The sequence below is a fragment of the Pelophylax lessonae genome (assembly GCF_965119305.1).
Source record: "Pelophylax lessonae genome assembly, chromosome: 2".
NCBI classification, from domain to species: domain Eukaryota; kingdom Metazoa; phylum Chordata; class Amphibia; order Anura; family Ranidae; genus Pelophylax; species Pelophylax lessonae.
The window spans coordinates 298,476,326-298,497,496 of NC_138769.1; the positions used below are offsets into that span (position 1 = coordinate 298,476,326).

The following is a 21,171-nucleotide window of genomic DNA, read 5'->3' on the forward strand; positions in this document are numbered from 1 at the left end:
TCATGTATTAACAGAGGCATGGACTCTAGAGAGAGAGATATCATTTTGCCCCTGTACAAATCATTAGTAAGACCTCATCTGGAATATGCAGTTCAGTTTTGGGCACCAGTTCTTAAAAAAGGATATCGGGGAACTGGAGAAAGTGCATAGAATGGCAACCAAACTGATAAGAGGCATGGAGTAGCACAACTATGAGAAAAGATTAGAGGAACTGAATTTATTCTCTCTTGAGAGGAGGAGATAAGGGGGGGATATGATCAACATGTATAAATTCATAAGGGGTCCATATAGTGAACAGAGGACAAGGGAGCACTCTTTACGCCTAAATATTGAAAGGTTTCTTCACTGTAAGAGCTGTGAAAATGTGGAATAGTCTCCCTCCAGGGGTGGTTCTGGCTAGCTCACTAGATTGCTTTAAAAAAGGCCTGGATTCTTTCCTAGGAGTTCGTAACCACTTCCATACTGGGTCATAGTAAAATGACGCCGGCAGGAACCTTTTGTCGATCAGGGGGCACGCAGAACGGCGATCAGGGATGAGGCTCGTCCCTCGGACAGGGCCCATCCCCTATCAAGGTAAACAGCCAAAGAAATTGTCTGTTTACCACGTGATCGGCTGTGTCCAATCACAGCTGATCACTTGAGTGGCTCCAGCGGGAGCCGCTCGTTCTCTCCCCAATGCACGCCCCTGGGGGCGCGCAGCACTGCGATCGGGGATGAGGCTCGTCCCTCGGACTGAGCCCATTCCCGATCTAGGTAAAGAGCCAATGAAATTGGCTTTTTACAACATGTCCGGCTGTGTCCAATCACAGCCGGTCACAAATGTCAACAAAGATTTGGTAACTCACTGTTACCAGGTTTTCCTTCTCACACACCGATCCAGTGTGAGGAGGATATCTGGAAACAGTGAGTTACCACAATACTGTGAATATTTCTATGCCCTTATTGCCTGATTGCCCCCACCAAATAAAGAGGACCTGTCCCCTGCCCATCAGTGTACCCGAGTACCTGTCCCCTGCCCATCAGAGTACCCGAGTACCTGTCACCTACCCATCAGAGTAACCGAGTACCTGTAGTTGTAGAGCCACCCAGGAGTCCATGCAGACTTCTTGAAAAAAGTGAGAATACAGTGCCTGCATTCATCACATCCTGCAATGCCGTCTCCCTCCAAGCCACTGTCCAGGGCCACTGTCACCAACCAGGTTAAGCTGCAATGTCCCTCTGTACAGACTCTGGTTGCACACTGAAGAGCACCAGGTTCCATTCATTATGCCCGCCTGCCAGACATAGGAACCAGGCCAATCCAATCAAGTACCTCTCCAAGGCTTTTTCTGCTAAGCTTCAGATAGGTACTCAGTTGAGGCAGCCTTCTTTAACCCACTCACCGACAGCAGATCTGCTGTCTTTGCTTACATTAGCTGCTGTGGCTCAGGGGGGGGCGGGGGCATGCAGTGATTTGTTGCTGTAGGTAGAGGCAAGCATTGTCCCAAAAGGGCCACTGGTGCTCTCAGGAAACTGAGACATCAGAAACGAGTAAACCTAATGTGTGAAGATGCATTATTACCCTGGCCATTGTGTAAGGTAACAGTTCCCGTAGTAAACCTGCTGGATCATGTATTGTGTTGCTGGCAGCCACTGAAAATGGACCCTTGGTGAAAATGTTTTGCAGTAGGTGAATAACAGACGGGATGCCATGCCGTGAATTTGTGTTGCCTGAATTAAAGTATAACCATAGTAGTTTAGTAAAAAGTAAAAAGGCAAAACGTTTTTTGTCTTTTTTTAGTTTTGGATAGAGTGGAAAGTGATTAGAACGCTTGTCAGTTTTTATTGCTGTCTGTGCCCCATTAAGGAGACTCACCTTCTCTATTTGTCCTGTTTACCATTATCATTGAAAGTGTAACTAAAAGAAAATACAACATTTTGGGTTGGCTCCAGAAAAGTAATAGAGGAGAAATCTTCCAATGGGAACTAGTTCTGGTGACCTGGGTGTCCCCAAGGATTTCTCTAAATTTGCAGGGATTTCCTTTCACTTCATATATGTCTATGGGACAGGAAGTGAAGGGAAATCTCTGCAATGGGACAGAGATGGCAAAAAAAAAAAAATCTGACAGGGGTTATAACCCTCCCATACATTATCCAAAATCAAAAAAAAAGTTTTGCCTATAGTTCTACTTTAACTTTTTTCGGCACTGTAATGTCACCAGTGTACAGCCCTTTCCTTCTCTTTAGACACATTGTTGTTGAGCAGGGTCTCACTCCTGGGTGGGCACACAAAACATAATAGAAGATCAAAGTGGAGTGAACCTACTGCTGATCACTCTAACTGTGAGCTTCAGTACAGCAGAAAGACTAAAGTGATTATTTTTTATTTGGACTGACCCAATAATGATTTAATTAATTTTCTTTGAATTGATAACAATACTTATTATTACAGTTGTTTATATAGTACCAACAATTTATGCAGCACTTACATTTAGTTACATTTACATCAGCCTCTGCTGTTGTGGAGCTTACAATCAAAGGTTTCTACCTCTCACATTCATACATGCAAGAGCCAATTAACCTAGAACCACAAATAGACTAGTATGATAAAGAGCTAAAAAAAAAGTAGCAAGAAAACCTTGGTGCAAAATATTTGATAAATCTGTGCTAAAAATACCCCAAAAACATAAAGTGCATGGGCACTAAATGAAAAACACCCATATAAAACTCCTTGAGGAGTAAAACTCTCTCAATTTGAAGTGCAAATCCTGCACTATATGGATTTTTTCCACCTCAGTTGGTGGATAAAAACATTAATACTGTATGTGGTGCTGGGCAGGGTTAGACCCCGTTCACACTGGGGCAACCTGTCAGGTGACCTGGTCGCCTGACAGGTCGCCGTAGGTCGCCTGCCATAGAGAAGCTGTGGACCCGTTCTAATAGGAGCGACACAAGTCGCTCCGACTTAGAAAAAGGGTCCGGAGCTTCTTTGGGGCAACCTGGAGCGACCTGCATTGACTTCAATGTTATGAAGTCCATGCCAGCCGCTCCGAGGTCGCGGTGCGAGCTGCGCGCCGCGACTTGTGAGGTCGCCCCGGCAAGTCGGATCGCTCCAGTGTGAACGGGGTCTTAGGTGACCTAAGTGGAAAAGCACGGGTTAGTTTAAAAGATTTTAGAAAATATTTTAAACAAACCAACAATTATGTAGAATTGGTAGGACTTCATCTCATCTGCATTATAAAAGGTGTGTTGAGTCTGCAGACTTTCTTCATCTCATGTGAGCTTGTGTGCAGATAGAAAATTTTGGTAAAATGACTTGATGTTTTATGGCACATAACCTTTGCTTAAAGTCTGCCATTTGGTCATACAAAAGAAAAATCTGGTTAGCAAATATCCCATGATGCTTCCCAGACTTCCCTTTTTTTGTCTATAAATTTGTACAGAAGTGGAACTTACACTGAACAAAATTATAAACGCAACACTTTTGTTTTTGCCCCCATTTTTCATGAGCTGAACTCAAAGATCTAAGACTTTTTCTATGTACACAAAAGGCCTATTTCTCTCAAATATTGTTCACAAATCTGTCTAAATCTTTGTTAGGCTGGCCATACATGGGTTGAATTTCGAAAGAATATTCTTTTGAAAATCAGACATTTCATGCATTTTGTGATTCGACGATGCCACCATTGATTTCGAAATTCGACCAACCATGCCTTCAATTTCAACTCATGTTGCTACAGATAATAATTTTAGTGGCTGGGAATCTTCTTTTCTTTCCGGGAATTTTCTTTTCTTGCACTCATGCGCATTTCTTTTTCAATTATATTTCTTGCACGATTCTCCCACCATTGATTAGAAAATTGTTTGTTTTTGAAAAAATTTCCAGCATGCCCGATCACTCAAATTTGATGACTGCACGAAAACCAACTGTTGCTGCTGGCCACTAATGGTGCAAAATTGGAACGGAAATTCTTAGATAAGATTTTCGAAAGAAAATTCTTTCGAAATTCGACCCATGTATGGCCAACCTTAGTGAGCACTTCTCCTTTGCCGAGATAATCCATCCACCTCACAGGTGTGGCATATCAAGATTATGATTAGACAGCATGATTATTGCTCAGGTGTGCCTTAGGCTGGCCACAATAAAGGCCACTCTAAAATGTGCAGTTTTATCACACAGCACATTGCCACAGATGTTGCAAGTTTTGAGGGAGCGTCCAATTGGCATGCTGACTGCAGGAATGTCCACCAGAGCTGTTGTCCATTAATTGAACGTTCATTTCTGTACCATAAGCCGTCTCCAAAGGCGTTTCAGAGAATTTGGCAGTACATCCAACCAGCCTTACAACCGCAGACCACGTGTAACCACACCAGCCCAGAACCTCCACATCCAACATCTTCACCTCCAAGATCGTCTGAGACCAGCCACCCGGACAGCTGCTGCAACAATCGGCTTGCATAACCAAAGAATTTCTGCACAAACTGTCAGAAACCGTCTCAGGGAAGCTCATCTGCATGCTCGTCATCCTCTTTGGGGTCTCGACCTGACTGCAGTTTGTCGTCATAACCAACTTGAATGGGAAAATTCTCACATTCGATGGCGTCTGGCACTTTGGAGAGGTGTTTTCTTCATAGATGAATCCTGGTTTTCTTAGATCTTTGAGTTCAGCTCATGATGAAAAATAAGGGCAAAAACAAGTGTTGCATTTATAATTTTGGTTCAGTATATAAATGATAGATAGTTTAAAAAAATCAATAAAATGTCAGGTAAATGGGTAAACTGTGTACAAGTAATTATTGTACCTTTGAATATTTCTGTATAAGTTATCATGATTTATTATAAAGATTCCCATAATTGCACATGGGTAAACACGGACTGGAGTCAGACTCGACTGTCCTGTGTGTGCCTGTTCCCGTGGATGCGGACAGGCATTTCTGCAGTTGTGGGCTCCCCCTCCACGGCCCAAGTGGCCTGACAGCAGCGCAGGGCCGACAGGCGCTTGCCACCTGCTAAGTTTGGCAGCGGGATGCACATGGGAATGGGGACTAATGCTTGGCTGGGGCTGGGTCGCTGGGCAGGTGGAGCCCTCCGGGCAAGTGTGGCCCCCGGGCAACTTCCCAACATGCCCATTCAGTAAAATGGCCCTGGAGAGACTACTGACCTTTTCCTCTTTATTGGTACATTCAGAGCATTCCTCATTTTGAACTAAACTGACTCTGCCTGGTTTCAAATTTCTTATAGTATTGTTTGCTGTCTGTTGAACACACTAACCCAGAAAAGTAAAAGCGTTCTTGTCATCACACATCAGTATAGTGTATCAGTGAATTGCCAAAATAACTGTAATTATGTTCACTTATTTTTCTAATCTAGACCCAATGTCTTAACCACTTACTCTTACCACTGCAGTTAAGGCACCTCCAATCCAAAAAGCAAATATTTATTAAATTGTAATTTACCAATTTACCAATATGTCAAGCATATTTTTTTTAGTCCCGGTTCACACTAAGGCGAACTGTGAGGTGACCAGGTCGCCTCACAGGTCGCGGTAGGTCGCCTCCCATAGGGAAGCTGCGGACCCGTTCTAATAGGAGCGACACAAGTCGCTCTGACTTAGAAAAAGGGTCCGGAGCTTCTTTGGGGCGACCAGGAGGCGACCGCCATAGACTTCAATGTTATGAAGTCTGTGGCGGCCGCTCCGAGGTCGCGGCACGCTGCTCGCACCGCGACCTCCGAGGTCGCGGTGCGAAGTAGCGTCGCCCCTATGTGAACGGGGCCTTACAATCAATGTGTTGCAACAATCTGTCGGATAAATATTATAGGTACAACAGTTTGCCTGCCTAGGGGCTGCCATTGCCCGAAATCAAGGAAGGCGGTGGGGGGGGGGGGGTGTTTGTTCACAGGGGAAAAGGATTTTTACTGGGTGAGGGGATTTGTGCTAGACTGATTTGTGCCGGAAGGGGGAATTAGGGGGAATAGGTGGATGATTTGTGCCAGGAGAGGGATTGGGGGGATGGAGGAGGATTTGTGCTGGGATGGTGAATTGGGGAGGGATTTGGGGGGGGGGAGAGGATTTGTACTAGCAGGGGTATTTAAGGTGGGGGGGGTGTATGCGGCCAAGGAAAGAGGATTTATGCTGGAAGGGAAATGGGAAGGAGAAGATTTGTGCTGAAGGAATGGAATGGTGGTATTTGTGATAGACTCTTCATTTTGTACTTGTGATTCCTATGGTGCTTCACACACACCTGTCCCCTGCATTCTGTCCATTACATATTCCTGACCCCTGCTTTTTGTGTGTTTTATACTCCTAAATAGAGATGGGCTTGATGTTAGAGTCGAACGTAAGTGCGACTCGAACATCGGGTGTTCGTGTGTTCCCCGTCAATGAGCACCCCGTAATGCACTGCACGATTGTAGTGCATTAAGTGCTTGTGAATGGCCAAAGCATGCACCTGACCTGTATGCTTTGTCTAATCACAGCACAATGTCCTCTCAGAGCCATGATTGGCCAAAGGCAGGGTGCCTTTAGCCAATCATGGCATAAGGACTAAGTCCACGCCCCACACTATATAAGGCTGCTGCTTACATGGTCCTGAGTTCCCCTCGGTTCTCCCCAAGTTTTGTGTCCCTGTCACTTTTAGTTTGTGAGCAGTGGCATGCCAAGCTAACCATGATTTCCTATAGATGTCAATGTTAAAGACAGGGAGCAGGGCCATGCCAAGCTGACCAATATTTCCCATAGAAGTCAATGAGCACTGAAAGTTAAAAATTGGTCTGGGCAGGAAGGGGGTGAAAGTGCCCTGTATTTAAGTGATTAAGGGGAACTTTATGACAGAATTAAAAAAAAAAAAAAAAATGTCAAGGCCCCCCCCCCCCAAAATCTATGCCAAGCCCTTTGGGTCTGGTATAGATTTTAGGGGGAACTCCACGGCAAAATTAAGAAAAAAAATATCACAGAGTGGGGCCCCATCCCAAAATCCATACCAGGTCATTTGCCTTCAACATGGGTAGGGTGCTTTTGGGTGCCTCCCAAAGCACCAGATCACACCCCCCCCCATGTGAATGGGTATCGGGTACCCCAACCATTCACCAAAAAAAAATTAAAAAAGGAAAAGCCACATAAGATAGTTTTTGACAAGTCCTTTATTAAAAAAAAATAGTGTCCCTCGATGTAAATCCATCGCCGATCACGACGCCTGCTGACCCAAAAAATAGAAAACATTTTAAAAAAACTTTGCTTCTTCTAAGGCTACCTATCGTATGCCGCGCTTCAGCATTGACAGCTGTTTTATAGGCAAGGGCCGGGCCACCCGGTTACGTCACCCCGGTGGCACCGCCCCTTCTGATGTCACATGACAGGACACCCTAAAGCACCCTCCCCATGTTGAGGGCAAGCGGCCTGGTATGGTTCAGGAGGAGATGGCTCCCCCCCCCTGCATGCTCAGATAAGGGTCTGGTATGGATTTTGGGGGGGGATCCCACGGGGGACAGGTTTTTTATCTTAATGCATTTTATGCTTTAAGATAAAAAGCCTTCTGTGTGCAGCAGCCCCCCTAATACTTACCTGAGCCCTATCTCTATCCATGAGTGTCGGGACTCTCTCTCCTGATCAGCTGAGACACAGCAGCAGTGCCATTGGCTCCCACTGCTGTCAATCAAACTCAGTTAGCCAATCAGTAGAGAGAGGGGACAGGGCTGAAGGGCAGCTTTGTGTCTGAATGGATTCAAAAAGCTGTGACTTGGCTCAGGTGCCCCCATAGCAAGCTGCTTGCTTTGGGGGCACTCGTCAGGAGGGAGAGGCCAGGAACAGGGAAGAGAGAGCCAAGAAGAGGAGGATCCAGGCTGCTCTGTGCAAAACTAGTTTGCCATCTGTGCTCTGGGCACTGGATGACCTTGTCCTGGCACTGCATCCTTACTTTTGTGAGGTTTCCTTTATCCCCTGTAGTAATACAAACACAAACAAAATGTGATATGACGACAGTAGATATTGCCTAGGATCTCTTTGGCCTCAGGTAAATGCACAGATCTTGCTGCCCTCCAAGGGTCTGGGGACACCCAATGGAAACACTGTGGAAAATACTAAAAGAGGGGATACCAACCTTGCGCATTACCCAAGTGGTTTTTATTGGTATAAAAAGTAAGGAAATATACTCACAAACAAGTAGGTCATAAAAACATTTCAAAGTCCAAAATGGACACACAAAGCCACCAGGTCACCGGGACCGTGTCCAGCACACAGGAGAACGTTCCAGATGGCTAACACATTCCCTCAGGGCTCTGAGGAAGAGGGGGTCTCCCCTAAAAACGTGTTAGCAATCTGGAAGGTTCTCTGGTGTGCTGGACACAGTCCCAGTGACCTGGTTGCTTTGTGAGTCCATTGTGGATTTTGAAATGTTTTTATGACCTACTTGTTTTTTAGTATATTTCCTTCCTTTTTTACCACTAAACACCAATTTGGTAATGCGCAAGGTTGGTGCGCCCTCTTTTCGTTTTTTCCACAGTTTATCCCCTGAAGTGTCAGGAGTGAAGACAAATTTTTTGAGTGGGACAGAGACTAAAAAAAATGTCAAGAGTTTCAACAATTCTCTAACCTACTATTTTTGACGAGTTTGTGTCAAAAAATTATAAGGCCAACATTTTTTTAAGAGATTAGTCCTTACAAAGGGTGTTATTTTCTTGAAATCATAGACAGTTATTACTTCTTATTTGCATATGGGCTTGCCCCTAGCTACTTTCTAAGTTTACCGTATGCTGAAAAGGTATTTGTGGTAAGGCCCACCCTCTCCGTGACACTGAAAAAGTATAAGAGAAAGATGTAGGGTCACTTGTTCCTTACCACTCAATCAACACGCAAGAGAATGTTGTTCTTGGGCTTTGTGACATTGTTTGCTGCACTGGGGATTGCTGGTATGTAATAGTTTCATATATCTGGACTTACTGGTCTGAAATGTTCAAGACTGCAGTGCTAACTAAAATTAAATATATTCTTTTTAGACCTGTAGTATTAAACTAATCTGAATATATATGTTTAATATTTACCAATACATAATTGTTCTATAGATCAACAGAACCATGCATTAATGATTGTTATATGCGTAATGAATATTTGCAATCTAATATCATTTTACATTTTTTTAAAGCAATAAGATATGGCATATAAGAAATAATAAAATATTATATAGCACAGTGTTTCTCAACCAGGGTTCCGTGGAACTCTAGGGTTCCTCCAGAGGTTGACAGGGGTTCCATGAGCAATGGCCAAGTTCTGCCTCTCAGATAAGTTCCCCCTGACACCATTGATCTTTTTAGCTATCTGGAAGACGGAAATTCTTCCCACTATTCACAAGTGTAAGGAGCATTCATCCCTCTGATCATCTTACTAATGTATCATGAGTTGTAAATATAGGCATTTTTAGCAGGGGTTCCCTGAGACCTGAAAATTAATTTCAAGGTTTGCTCTACGTTGAAAAGGTTGAGAAAGGCTGATCTAGCAGTTTTAAAGAAAACATAATTGGGTTGCAGAGAAATAACATTTTTCTTAATAACTGAGAAATATTTTTTCTTGTCAGTATTCTTAAATAGACCCTAAATCATAAGTATAAAAAATTATGGTTAGGTTATGAGTGCCAGGAAAAGAGGGCCGATGCTAAAATGGTAACAAAAGTAATCTTTGATTTATGATTCATATGTTTTCCCCACTTTTCATATTAAATCTATATCTATATTTTTTTCTAAAGTGATTAGTAAATATAGAGATACCAAATGTGGTTTTCATTCTAAAACTAGGGTCTAGGCACATTCCCCATATACATTGCCAATGCTTATAAACCTGGCTGGAGAATGTTTATGCGGATACATACAAATCAAGAAGGAATCTTTGGTGAATGTGTAGGGGAGGTGGATCACATCAATGGATGTACCACTAAAACAAAGAGTTAGAGTTGCTGATTTAGAGTGATGAGTTTATTGGAATATTTTGTAGCTATTGTTGCTTAAAATGTAACAGAAGCCAGTATTTAACATGAACAGAAGAAATCGAGAAGTTAGCAAGTGATGAAATGACGGTACATACTAATGGAAACATGCTTTTTTAATTTATAACAGCTTTTAAAGCATGCTGAAAAACATGTTTCATACATCAGAGCTCGGTTTCAATTACAGTACTTCTCTTGACCACCCAACTTTCACTAGCCCTGCATAAAATGTTTTCCGGAAAATATTTGCTATATAGTACCAACGCCTAAAAATCTGTACTGACTGGCGAACAATCGGCCATTCTGGTGACGGCCAACAAAAATTTTATAGTCTGCACACCAGATTTTGTTCGGCCGAAAAGTCGGAGACGGTTGTCGGAAGCATCATACTAACAAGCCGACAATCGGCCGATCGGACGTTGGCCGAATATTTACGGCCGACAATCGCTACGTGTGTACGGGGCTTTAGTGTTATTGCTACTAGTTGTGGTGGATGTGAGTAGTGCTCATGAGGGGGTGAAGCACTGGCTTGCATATGTTGCTCTCTTGCAGGCTTGATGAGCGAGCCATTGGGGTGGATTTACTAAGGCTTGCTTCACATCTATGCGTGTGGGTGCGGGAATCACAGCGATTACCCAACCCACAGTGAAAACGCGATGCTGTAAAATCTTAATGCGGGTGCAGAAACCACAGGAAAATCCCAGGGTCAAAATGACCATGCAATTTACCTGTGAGACGCGTTTTAAAAAAGGTGCATGCATCTTTTTCTGTGGGAAACAAAGGTACGGCAGGCCAGTAAAAGGAATGGTCTGCTCGACCCACGCAAATGCAGCTCCCAGAAATGCATAGATGTGTCCTAGGGTTAAGGAAAATAAATTGTGCGCTTTGCAAAGCTTAGTAAATGAGAGGAAACTCTGCCAATTTCCTGATTGGGTATTCTCTACAAAGAAAAGCTTCATTGTATTTACTAGGTTCTGGGGAAAATTAGTGCACAGTCTATTTTCCTTTAGGCTGGTATTCATACCTCTGTGGGGAGCGGCTCACAGCAGGGGTCCGGTGAGTCCCTGTTCACTGTTTCAGGTCTGATTTCGGTCCGAATTTTTGGCTAAATTTGGACCTGAAATGGACCAGAAGACAAACAGGACTCCTGTGCAATTCGCTCCGCAGCCGTCCCGAAGCTGTGTGAACCGGCTCCATTGAGAGCCAGTCACAGGCAACTGACCCATGAATTGGATGCAGGGAAACCCTCATCCAATACACAACAGTGTAAACCCAGCCTTTTTAAATCAAACCCAATGTGTTGTCTTCTCCATTGCGTTCCTTGATCATTTTGAGTCAATCAAAAATTATTTGCAGAAAAAACGTATTAAAAAAAATTTAATAAAATAAAATTTGCTCATGGACGATAAAATATCTGTGCTGACATAAACATAAATCGTCAAAAACATCAAATTTAGGTAAAATCCAGTTTGCTCCGAGTAAGGTATCTCACTAAACAGGTTTTCTTGAATGACAGTAGTATCTACGTAATGCAATGGTAATACCAGTTGCGTAAAAAAAATGAAATGTTGTTTATTTAGGAGCTTTTCATACCATTGTCATGTGAACATTTTGTACATATTATGACACTTTTTTCTCTCTTTATTACCAGGTTCTACCCCAACATGTTACAGTAAGTATAAAAGTATTTACATACTAAGCAAAAAAAAAATTGTAACAGCAATAATTCTACTTGCAAATTTATAGTGCAGGTGAAGTAAAAAACATTTTTTCATAACAGAGTGGAAAAGGGATGGGATGTCCATTATAGGTAAAATCCCCCTCACATTTTGTCATAGTTTCAAGTCAGAAAATATGGGGGAAAACAACCTACCAGGAAGCGAGACTTTCAAAAAAATATGACAGCAATTTTAATCATCCTCTACTCTATGCAAAAATGTTTTGAATGGTTTTTCACTTTAAATTGGACCTACATAATTTGTTTTTATCTATTTTTCGTATTCAAATATTTGATTAAATTGAGTATTACAATAGCAATCACATGAAACAGTCATCATAAATAGTGAATGATGCATTAACAAGTGCCATTGATATGTGAAAACAAACAACTGAACACAATAGGCCAATCAACTTTTGGACAAATATATTCTATGAAATGATGGCTTTTAGCTATTTTTATCTATTTTAAAACATGCATTATAATGTTTTGTATAGGTATAACAATATTACAGTTCAACCGATATATTCTCCCTTGATTCTAGTTTTTCCCAACTTTCCCTTTCCCTATACATTATATTCTGATTATACAATATTCCTTTAGAGCTTGCTCACAAATGTTTGTTGAGCTGCACTGATCTGCATTGATCAAGGCAGGCTCAATGCAAGGACTCCTAGAAAACAATTGTTTTCTATTTGCCCTGTTCACTGCCTTCAAGCATTTTGCGGTGTACTGCATAAAAATGCGAGATGCAGTATTAAACCCAAATCAACTATGTAATATATTGCAGTTTACCAATCCTTAGATGTGGTCAGGGCCGGGACAAGGTTTGGGCAGGAGGGATGGCTGCCCTGGGCACTGTGGTATCATGTGAGGTTCAGGGGCACCGCAAAAGATTGAGGGCAGGAAGTAGGAATTATAGGAGGTAAAATTTGGGGAGGTTTGCTAGGAGTGGGGATTTGGGGGGGGGGGCATGGTTGTGTTGAGAGGGGGGATAGGGGAAGAGGATTTGTGCTAAGATGGGGGATTCTGGGGTGGGGGTTGGTGCTAGAAAAGTTAATATGATGGAGGGGGGACAGGATTTGTGTTAAAAGGGGAAATTTGAGGGGGGGGGGGGGGTTGTGCTAGGATGGGGGATTGGGGAATTTGTGCTGGGAGGGAGGATTTGGAGTAAGGGGGAGGATTTGTACTTGGAGGGGAAATTTTAGGGGTAGAGGGTTTGTGCTAGGGAGAGGGAGTTTTTTTTGTGGGGGGGGGGGGGGGGTTGCTGGGAGTATATGTATAATGAGATCATTTCAGCTAAGTATGCAGACAAGTGCTCAATTTTTTTGGGGAGGGGATTTTTGCTGACACATAATGGGGGGGGGGGGGGAGGCGTAATTTGGCCTATTTGCCCTGGGCTCTAGATGACCTTGTCCTGGCACTGGATGTGGTGGCTGCATTTGTTTTCCTTTAAAGATTTTTTTTTTGTTTCTTTATTTCACCTGGTGATATTTCCAGTGTTAGCGTGCCTGCATTTCAGATGAAGTGGTAAAACAGATACTTTTTCACAGCAGCTTTGTCCGTCTGGGAGAGGATAGTGTTAAAAATAGCAAATTTAGATAGACTTCAATAAAAAATTGAAGCTGAGCTCCAAATAAGTTACATAGTTAGTGAGGTTGAAAAAAGACATCAGTCCATCCTGTTCAACCTATGATGTGTGTGTTAAAAGCAGTTACAGCACTTTATTCCTTTTGGGATAAAGGTTTTACATACGGTACATTAATAAAATCTGAGTAATGCAGCCACCATAACGCAGAATTTGTAAGGCTCCAAATTACATTTTTGTTTTTAGGTTTAATACTATTTTAACCAATTGCCAACTGTATAACAGATATATGGCGGCAAGGCAGCTCTTCTGCGCTGGATCACGTACGTGATCCGGCATTTCCGGGTGGTACATATAACATATAAAACACATACAAGCTATATATATTGTAAGCTTTTATCTGAAATCTTTGTGTGTGAGCAATGTACTAATGTTTGTTTCTTTATTTCAGCTGTAGTAAATGGGAGTCCTCCTTTGTGTTCCTCGTGCAGTGGGACATGTGTGCAAAGTTCTGGGTGCACATGCTCAAATTCCACATCATGTGTACCTGATGTAGGATGCTCCTTAAATTCCTCTTCCTGCTGCCCTGCAAATCTTTCTTGGAACTCAAACTTGAACTGTTGCACAGGTAAATGAAGGATACATGAACATATATTGTTAATGCATGACTAAACAACTCATTTTTTTATATCATTTACAAATAGTTTTCTTTTGCTATATATACATACTCTGATATCAGAAACAATCTACAGGTTGTTTTTTTAGCTGTTTAAGCAGTAGGCAACATTTACTTTGCATAAAGGGTGAAATAAAAGCATTATGGCCTTGGACAACACTAATAGTTACATACACTAATAGTTAGTCAGGTTGAAAAAAACACAAGTCCAGTCTGGTTCAACCAACAAAAAAAAAAACAGTAATGAAAACCCAACCATACAATCCCATATACACAATCCTATACCCGCTGTTGATCCAGAGGAAGGCGAAAAAACCCAGCAAAGCATGATCCAATTTGCTACAGCAGGGGAAAACAATTCCTTCCTGATCCCACGAGAGGCAATCTGATATTCCATGGATCAAAAAAAAAATTAGTATCCACTTATATTAAGTACTAATGACACCCACTACAATTTAATTATCTATGCCTTAAAGTGTTTGTTACCGCAACATATGGAATAGAGGATACGGAAAAAATGGCACAACACAATCTCACGAAGAGCTAACTTTGGCTAAAAAATATATTTTGTTACAATCACAATTTAGACAAACAGTTTTCATTTTAAATATTATTGTATATGATTTAGGTTAAATTTATATCAATGTCCCAACATCGGGATGAACCATCAACCCCAATTGCTAGATAATTGCACCCATGTAGTACAGTAAGAATACAGCCTGTGGATACAAAATCCTACTATAAACTACCCATGGGCAACCAACAATGGGGTGTTGCATCTAGTTGTTGGGGTTCAGCTCGACATGTTTCACGCCGACCACGCTTCTTCAGGAGATTATTTTAAAAAAAGATGATATTTCTAAGTAAAAATAGAATGTACAATCAATATTTATATTTTAATCCATTAGTTCACGACTATTGCAGTCTATGCCAGGAGTCATGGCTATACTTACTAAAAGAATGATATTACCAGTAACCGACTGGAGGGAGTATGACCAAGCAGAAGAAGTATGAGGGGTCCCACCCATCAGTTGTTGAAGTGGGGTGCACCTATGAGCAATGGCGAGGATAATATTAAGGTAGTAGGGTTTATAATATTACAAGGGCATATAATATTACACCTGCGATACTTTCTATTCATTTTGTGTCTGATAATCACTGCAGGGCCACAGTTGTTTGCCATACGTAATATAGAGGTTAAATAGGTTACCAGGAATTTTTCTAGACATTGATACATCTCATTATAGTATTCCAACTCACTTATTTTGGTTCCACCTTAGAGGTATTCATTCCTAATAAATCAGTAATTAGTATAAATGGCTCAATATCACACATGATCATTATATGGCTCTTACCTAAATTGGCAGTGGAGCAGGATAAACCTAGCTTGTAATGCAATCCAGCTAAAGACGGCGTCCTTCTATGAGATCTATAATGGCCGTTGATCAATGCAAGTCAGGAGGGACCACAACCGGTGAACACACTTTTTTAACTGTATAGGCCCTTAACAGGGATTCTTTCTAAAAAGTATTAGTAAAATAGTACAATGGTCATTAAAGTTTGTTTACTGGTGCATTGTAGTACACAAACATTTCTGCCCAGTTCTAATGTGCTTACCGGGGGTAGATGTTGGCATGAAGTATAATTCTTCTTTTCCCCTCAGTGCATGTATCTCAGCCCAACGCTTGAAGCCGCGTAACAGTTTGATACACAAACACTTCATATTCCTGATATGTGCATGCTGTACCATGTACTTGTATGAGAAAGTATCCAGTTCTCTTTGTATTGGTTCCTTTGTGTGAAATACCTGGTGTCCCTGCTAGTCCCTCTGCTTTTCTAAAAAAAACTGACTACACTAAGCAGGAGTGCACACTGTGATCAGTTCTCTAGCTATGCTGGGAACTCACTGTGCTCTCCTCTAATGATCAGACCTTTCCTGACATGCCTCTGTTGCACAGCCATTCACTGGGAAGCTCAGTGTGCTGCTGCTGCTGCTTCTCCTCCCCCAGCTCTTATGCAGCTGAGAACAGAGGGAATGTAATCACTTATAAAAAAAAAGGGGGAAAAGGTATTTATAACGTTTTTATATCTCTTTACAAAATGTTTTGCCTTTCATTTCTTTTTTAAACTGAATGGTTTGTTTGACCATTTGCAACTACTTTAATAATCTACTCAAATAATAATTTCTGGAATATTAAAACTGAACTCTAGGTATGATCTATATTGTATACTTACATTGTTCCCAGTTTTATTGCTGGCATATACCCAATAAACTTGTACTATGTTTTTATTACTAGTTGTGTGGCGCTTCGTCTAAAGTACCAATGGGCAAAACTCTGCAATTATATGTATACTTACATTGGCACAGCTTAACACAATGTAACACAATGTAAAAATGGCCATAGAGGGGTAACTTTCTTTCTTTTTGTCCAGCACGCTGGCTGAAAAACATATTCCTCCATCCACACAAACAAGGTGAATGGAGGAAACCCCTCCACCGGGACATTGTGTTCTAGTGGCTACCGCCCCTGATCGAGAAAAGTTTTCAACATTCTCCTTTGGCAGAATTTAATCAAATGATTGGCTTCTGTTGAACAGGGACAGCCACACAGTGATCAGTCCCTGCTTAACCAACTAAAGTTTGATCCGTCTATGGCCAGCTATACATATCACATATACCTTAGTGGTGCTGAGAAAGCTGACAATCACTGCAGAAGTCGGCTGCGTGGTGATACCTGGAGTTCAGTTTTAATATATATAGCAGCGATAGTCTCAATCCTTCAGGTCCTGTGCCCTCTGCACGTGGACCTCAGGGGTTTGCCTGCTCAGCACTGCCGCTCTTCACAGAACACCCTGTTTTTTTTTTTTTTGTTTTTTTTTTTAACAAATGTAAGTCATTCTCTGATTGGACAAGATAGGGAGGAATTGACTTCCAGTTCATCCAATCAGAAGATGCCTTGTATTCAGTTAAAGAAAATGCAAGGCACTCTAAAAGGCGGCAGTGCCAAGTGAGTGACCTCCTGTGGTCAGTGTGCATAGGGAAAACCACTGAACAGAGGACCTGGCAGATTTCAGCTATCATGTCACAGATATATATCATATAGCATACAGCTGGACCAAGCTTGGAGCGTGTGTTAGGTAAGTGTATGAAACCCTCTACATGCAGCCTACATGTAAGTATAGCAGGAGTGGGGTTTAGGCTACAAACCTGTTGGTCCCCAAACAGTTGAGTATCCATCCAATTCTGCGCCTGGACAAAGAAGGAGTTATAAGGAGTAATAAGCACATGATATCTTGTCCTGTCAGAAGGCTTCCACTGTTAGATGGAAAGCACTAGGCAGAGAAAAAGAGACTGATTGGCTCCTGTAGTGCCCCCCCCCCCCTTTAAAAGTGACGTACAATTAAATACAATGTACAAATATAAATCCAGAGACAATATATGTACTTATGCTGGATGTATGTAAAATGTGTTTATTTTTAAATTAAATAATACTTGATTAAAATAGATTTTTTATATATGTTGAGTTTGGTTTTAAGGGCCAGTTCACAGTAGAACACAGTGCGAGAAACCCGCGTTCAGTGCGCGTTTCCTGCACCTTGTTCTAAGCCAAATCCAGTCGCAGTGCAGATTTGAATCAGGACAAGAGTGCATCTAGTTTTAACAAATATAAAAAAATAAAAAATATATAAAATACATAAATAAATAGAAAAGGCAAAAAGGAAGGCAAACAGGGGGAAAAAATTGTTTCTGACCCCCTGAATGCAATTTGATATTACCTTGTTCAACAATGCTTGGTGTTATTACCTTTAAATATTAGTATCCAATCCATATATTTAGAAATGCATTAAGCTCTTTTAAACAATGTACTGAGCTGGCCAGAACTGGTTCTAAGAGAGGAGAGTCTAGTCCACAATTTCACAGCTGTTACTGTAAAGAATCCTTTCTGTATGTGGGCCTTGTTAACCTTGTATTTCCTTGTATCACATAACAGCGGATGCTTACTGTTCTCCAGCATGCCTTGCAGATGAAGTCTGTAAATATGTCAATCAGACAGCAGCTTGTGCGCCTAACGCGACTTACTATACATCTCAAGGTCTAAGTAAGTTGCTTTTCCGTTCTTACTTCCCACTCTTGCATGTCTTAATACGGTTAGATTGTTATACAATTAGATATTGTATATTTGGCTTTTTTGCTGTTTGGGTACATATCTTTTTTTCTTTCCTTCTTGACAGATGTGCGCAATGTAATCTATTCAGTGCAGTGTCAAAGTTCAAACATGACAATCTCTGTGGGTAAGAATTTGCTGGAGGTCCTCGGCTACAAGCCATCTGCATCATCTTTATTGCAGTCCAGCTGTTCTGGAGCCGTAGAAAGTATATTGCAAGGGCAGCGTGTGTATTCATTGACCGTGCAGAGCAGTGTTGGCACCTGTGGCAATACTATGGTGGTAAGTGGGGAAATTGCAGATATAACGAAAAGTAATGTTGTCAGTGTCCTTGCTTATTTTTAGCAAAAGGTAGGATATCCAGCGCATTAAAAGCTATGAGTCCCAATAACTGGATAAATAAAAACATCCACAAACAGTCACATAGAAGGAGAGTCCAGTGTGCTAGCTTAGTGGCAGGCGCTTTAGAGGAGCTAGAAGTGACTCTGCAGGGAAGATAAGAAGAGAGGCAGCGCCATCTAAGAGTAGCAGCATGAGACCCTGCTGTGTACGACAGGATGGTTGGCGACCCTAGTCAGGGAGGCCGGATGGAGCCTTCGGCTGTGCGGGTGGTCAGCAACACTTCCTGAGGCTGGTCCAAGGATCTTGGGGGGAGCCGAAGTACCGGAGTCACAAGTGATAGGCGTGGCACGCGTTCAGAACATGCGTGCTCCTTCTTCAGGCCACCATCATGGCGCTGCCTCTCTTTTTATACAATTTATGTGGAAAACTTAATCTACATCAACTTACATTCAAAACGATACTCCTAACCATACTCCTAACCAGTGATATAATCACTTCCTAAATTGATTAACCCATATAAAAATGTAGTCTCAGCTGTATACTATAAGGCAGGGATCCTCAAACTACGGCCCTCCAGCTGTTGTGAAACTACACATCGCATGAGGAATTGTAAAACTCTGACATTCACAGACATGACTAGGCATGATGGGAATTGTAGTTCCTGAACAACTGAAGGGCCATAGTTTGAAGGCCCCTGCTATAAGGTGACTAAGTGCCTGTGTTGAAGGACTTTGGGCTAATTTTTTTAGATGCAGTTTGACAATTTGAGACAATTGACTTTTTCATTCCCATAGACTTGTATGGGAATGCAAAATCCTGACGTGGACAAAAGCCTGTTGACATAGGTCTTAAAAGCAACTTTAAATGTCATAAAGTTTTGTGAACAATACTTAAGATCATGAGGGATTTCGTTCTGTTGAGACATATTGCACAATGCCTTCTGAAGAATTTTTCTGTTTTCTGGAGTATCTCGGGGTTGTGAAACTGTCAATATTCAACAGAGTACAGTTTTGTTAAAGTGGTTGTAAACCCTTACATATACCCAATGAAGTGATTTGCCACAGGTAATATACAGAAATTAAACAAACCATGCCTACATGCAGTGTGATGTACCTCTCTACAGCTATTTAACCGCTTCCATACAGAGCAGTTAGACACCCTTCCTGCCCAGACCAATTTTCAGCTTTCAGCACTCTCACACTTTGAATGACAATTGCTCAGTCATGCTACACTGTAACCAAACAAAATTTTTATCATTTTTTTCACACAAATAGAGCTTTCTTTTGGTGGTATTTGATCACAAGTGGGGTTTTTTTTTTTTCGTGATATATGCAAAAAAAAGAGCAAAAATTTTGAAAAAAAAACACTTTTTAGTTTCAATTATAAAGTTTTGCAAAAAAAATAATTTTTCTTCATACATTTGGGCCAAAATGTATACTGCTACGTGTCTCTGGTAAAATTAACCCAAATTAGTGTATATTATTTAGTCTGTGTGAAAGTTATTGAGTCTAGAAGCTATGGTACCAATTACTGAAAATTGATCACACCAGATGTACTGACTGCCTATCTCCTTTCTTGAGGCCCTGAAATGTCAGGACAGTACAAATACCGCCCAAATGACCCCTTTTTGTAAAGTAGACAGTCCAACGTATTTAGTAAGAGGCATGGTGGGTTTTTTGAAGTTGTAATTTTTTCCCACAATTCTTGGGAAAATGAAGAAAATTTTTTTTTCTTTTTTTTCCCACAAAGTTGTCAATTTATAAGCTATTTCTAACACATAGCATGTACACAGCAAAAATTACACCCAAAAATACATTCTGCTACTCCTTCCGAGTATGGCGATACCACATGTGTGAGACTTTTACACAGCCTGGCCACAAAAAGAGACTCCACGTCCAAGAAGCACCTTCAGGCGTTCTAGGAGCATAAATACACATAAAACTTTCTTACTACCTATCACACTTTTCAAGGCCCTAGAGCACCAATACAATGGAAAAGTCCACAAAATGACCCCATTTTGGAAAGCAAACACTCCAACGTATATTCTATGAGGCATTATGGGTCGTTTGAACATATCATTTTTTTCCACAGGTTTTTGGAAAATGTGGGAAAAAAATGAAAACTTTTTTTTTTTTTACACAAAGTTGTCAATTTATAGGATATTCCTAACACATAGCATGTACACAGCAAAAATGACACCCCAAAATACATTCTGCCACTCCTCCTGAGTATGGCAATATCACATGTGTGAGACTTTTTCACAGCCTAGCCATATAGAGGGGCCTAACATCCAAGGAGCATCATCATGCATCCTAGCCACTTGCCTAGGCCTATTTTTGACATTTGGTGTTTACAAGCTAAAATCAGTTGTTTTGCTAGAAAACTGCTTAGAACCCCCAAACATTATATATTTTTTTTTTAGCAGAGACCCTAGAGAATAAAATGGAGATTATTGCAATATTTTTTATCACACCGTATTTGCGCAGCGGTCTTCCAAACGCAATTTTTTGGAAAAAATTCATTTTTTTTAATTAAAAAATAAGAAACCAGTAAAGTTATCCCAATTTTATTTCCATAATATGAAAGATAATGTTACGCCGAGTAAATAGATACCCAACATGTCATGTTTCAAAATTGCGCACGCTCACGGAATGGCGACAAACTTTGGTACTTAAAAATCCCCATAGGCGACAATTTTAAAATTTCTACAGGTTGCCATCTTTGAGTTACA

General features: G+C 41.3%; 1 protein-coding gene across 1 annotated transcript in view; it reads left to right on the plus strand.

Moving 5' to 3' along the window:
• Positions 1–21,171, plus strand: part of LOC309548073 (uncharacterized protein) — a gene marked incomplete at its 5' end in the record, with an annotated part of 124,880 nt that overhangs the window by 87,538 nt on the left and 16,171 nt on the right. Inside the window, 5 exons of the mRNA XM_082248042.1 lie at positions 8,797–8,884; positions 11,603–11,623; positions 13,708–13,884; positions 17,925–18,032; positions 18,166–18,380. Of these exons, the coding sequence (XP_082104168.1) occupies positions 8,797–8,884; positions 11,603–11,623; positions 13,708–13,884; positions 17,925–18,032; positions 18,166–18,380 (609 nt within the window). The remainder of the gene's footprint in view (positions 1–8,796; positions 8,885–11,602; positions 11,624–13,707; positions 13,885–17,924; positions 18,033–18,165; positions 18,381–21,171) is intronic.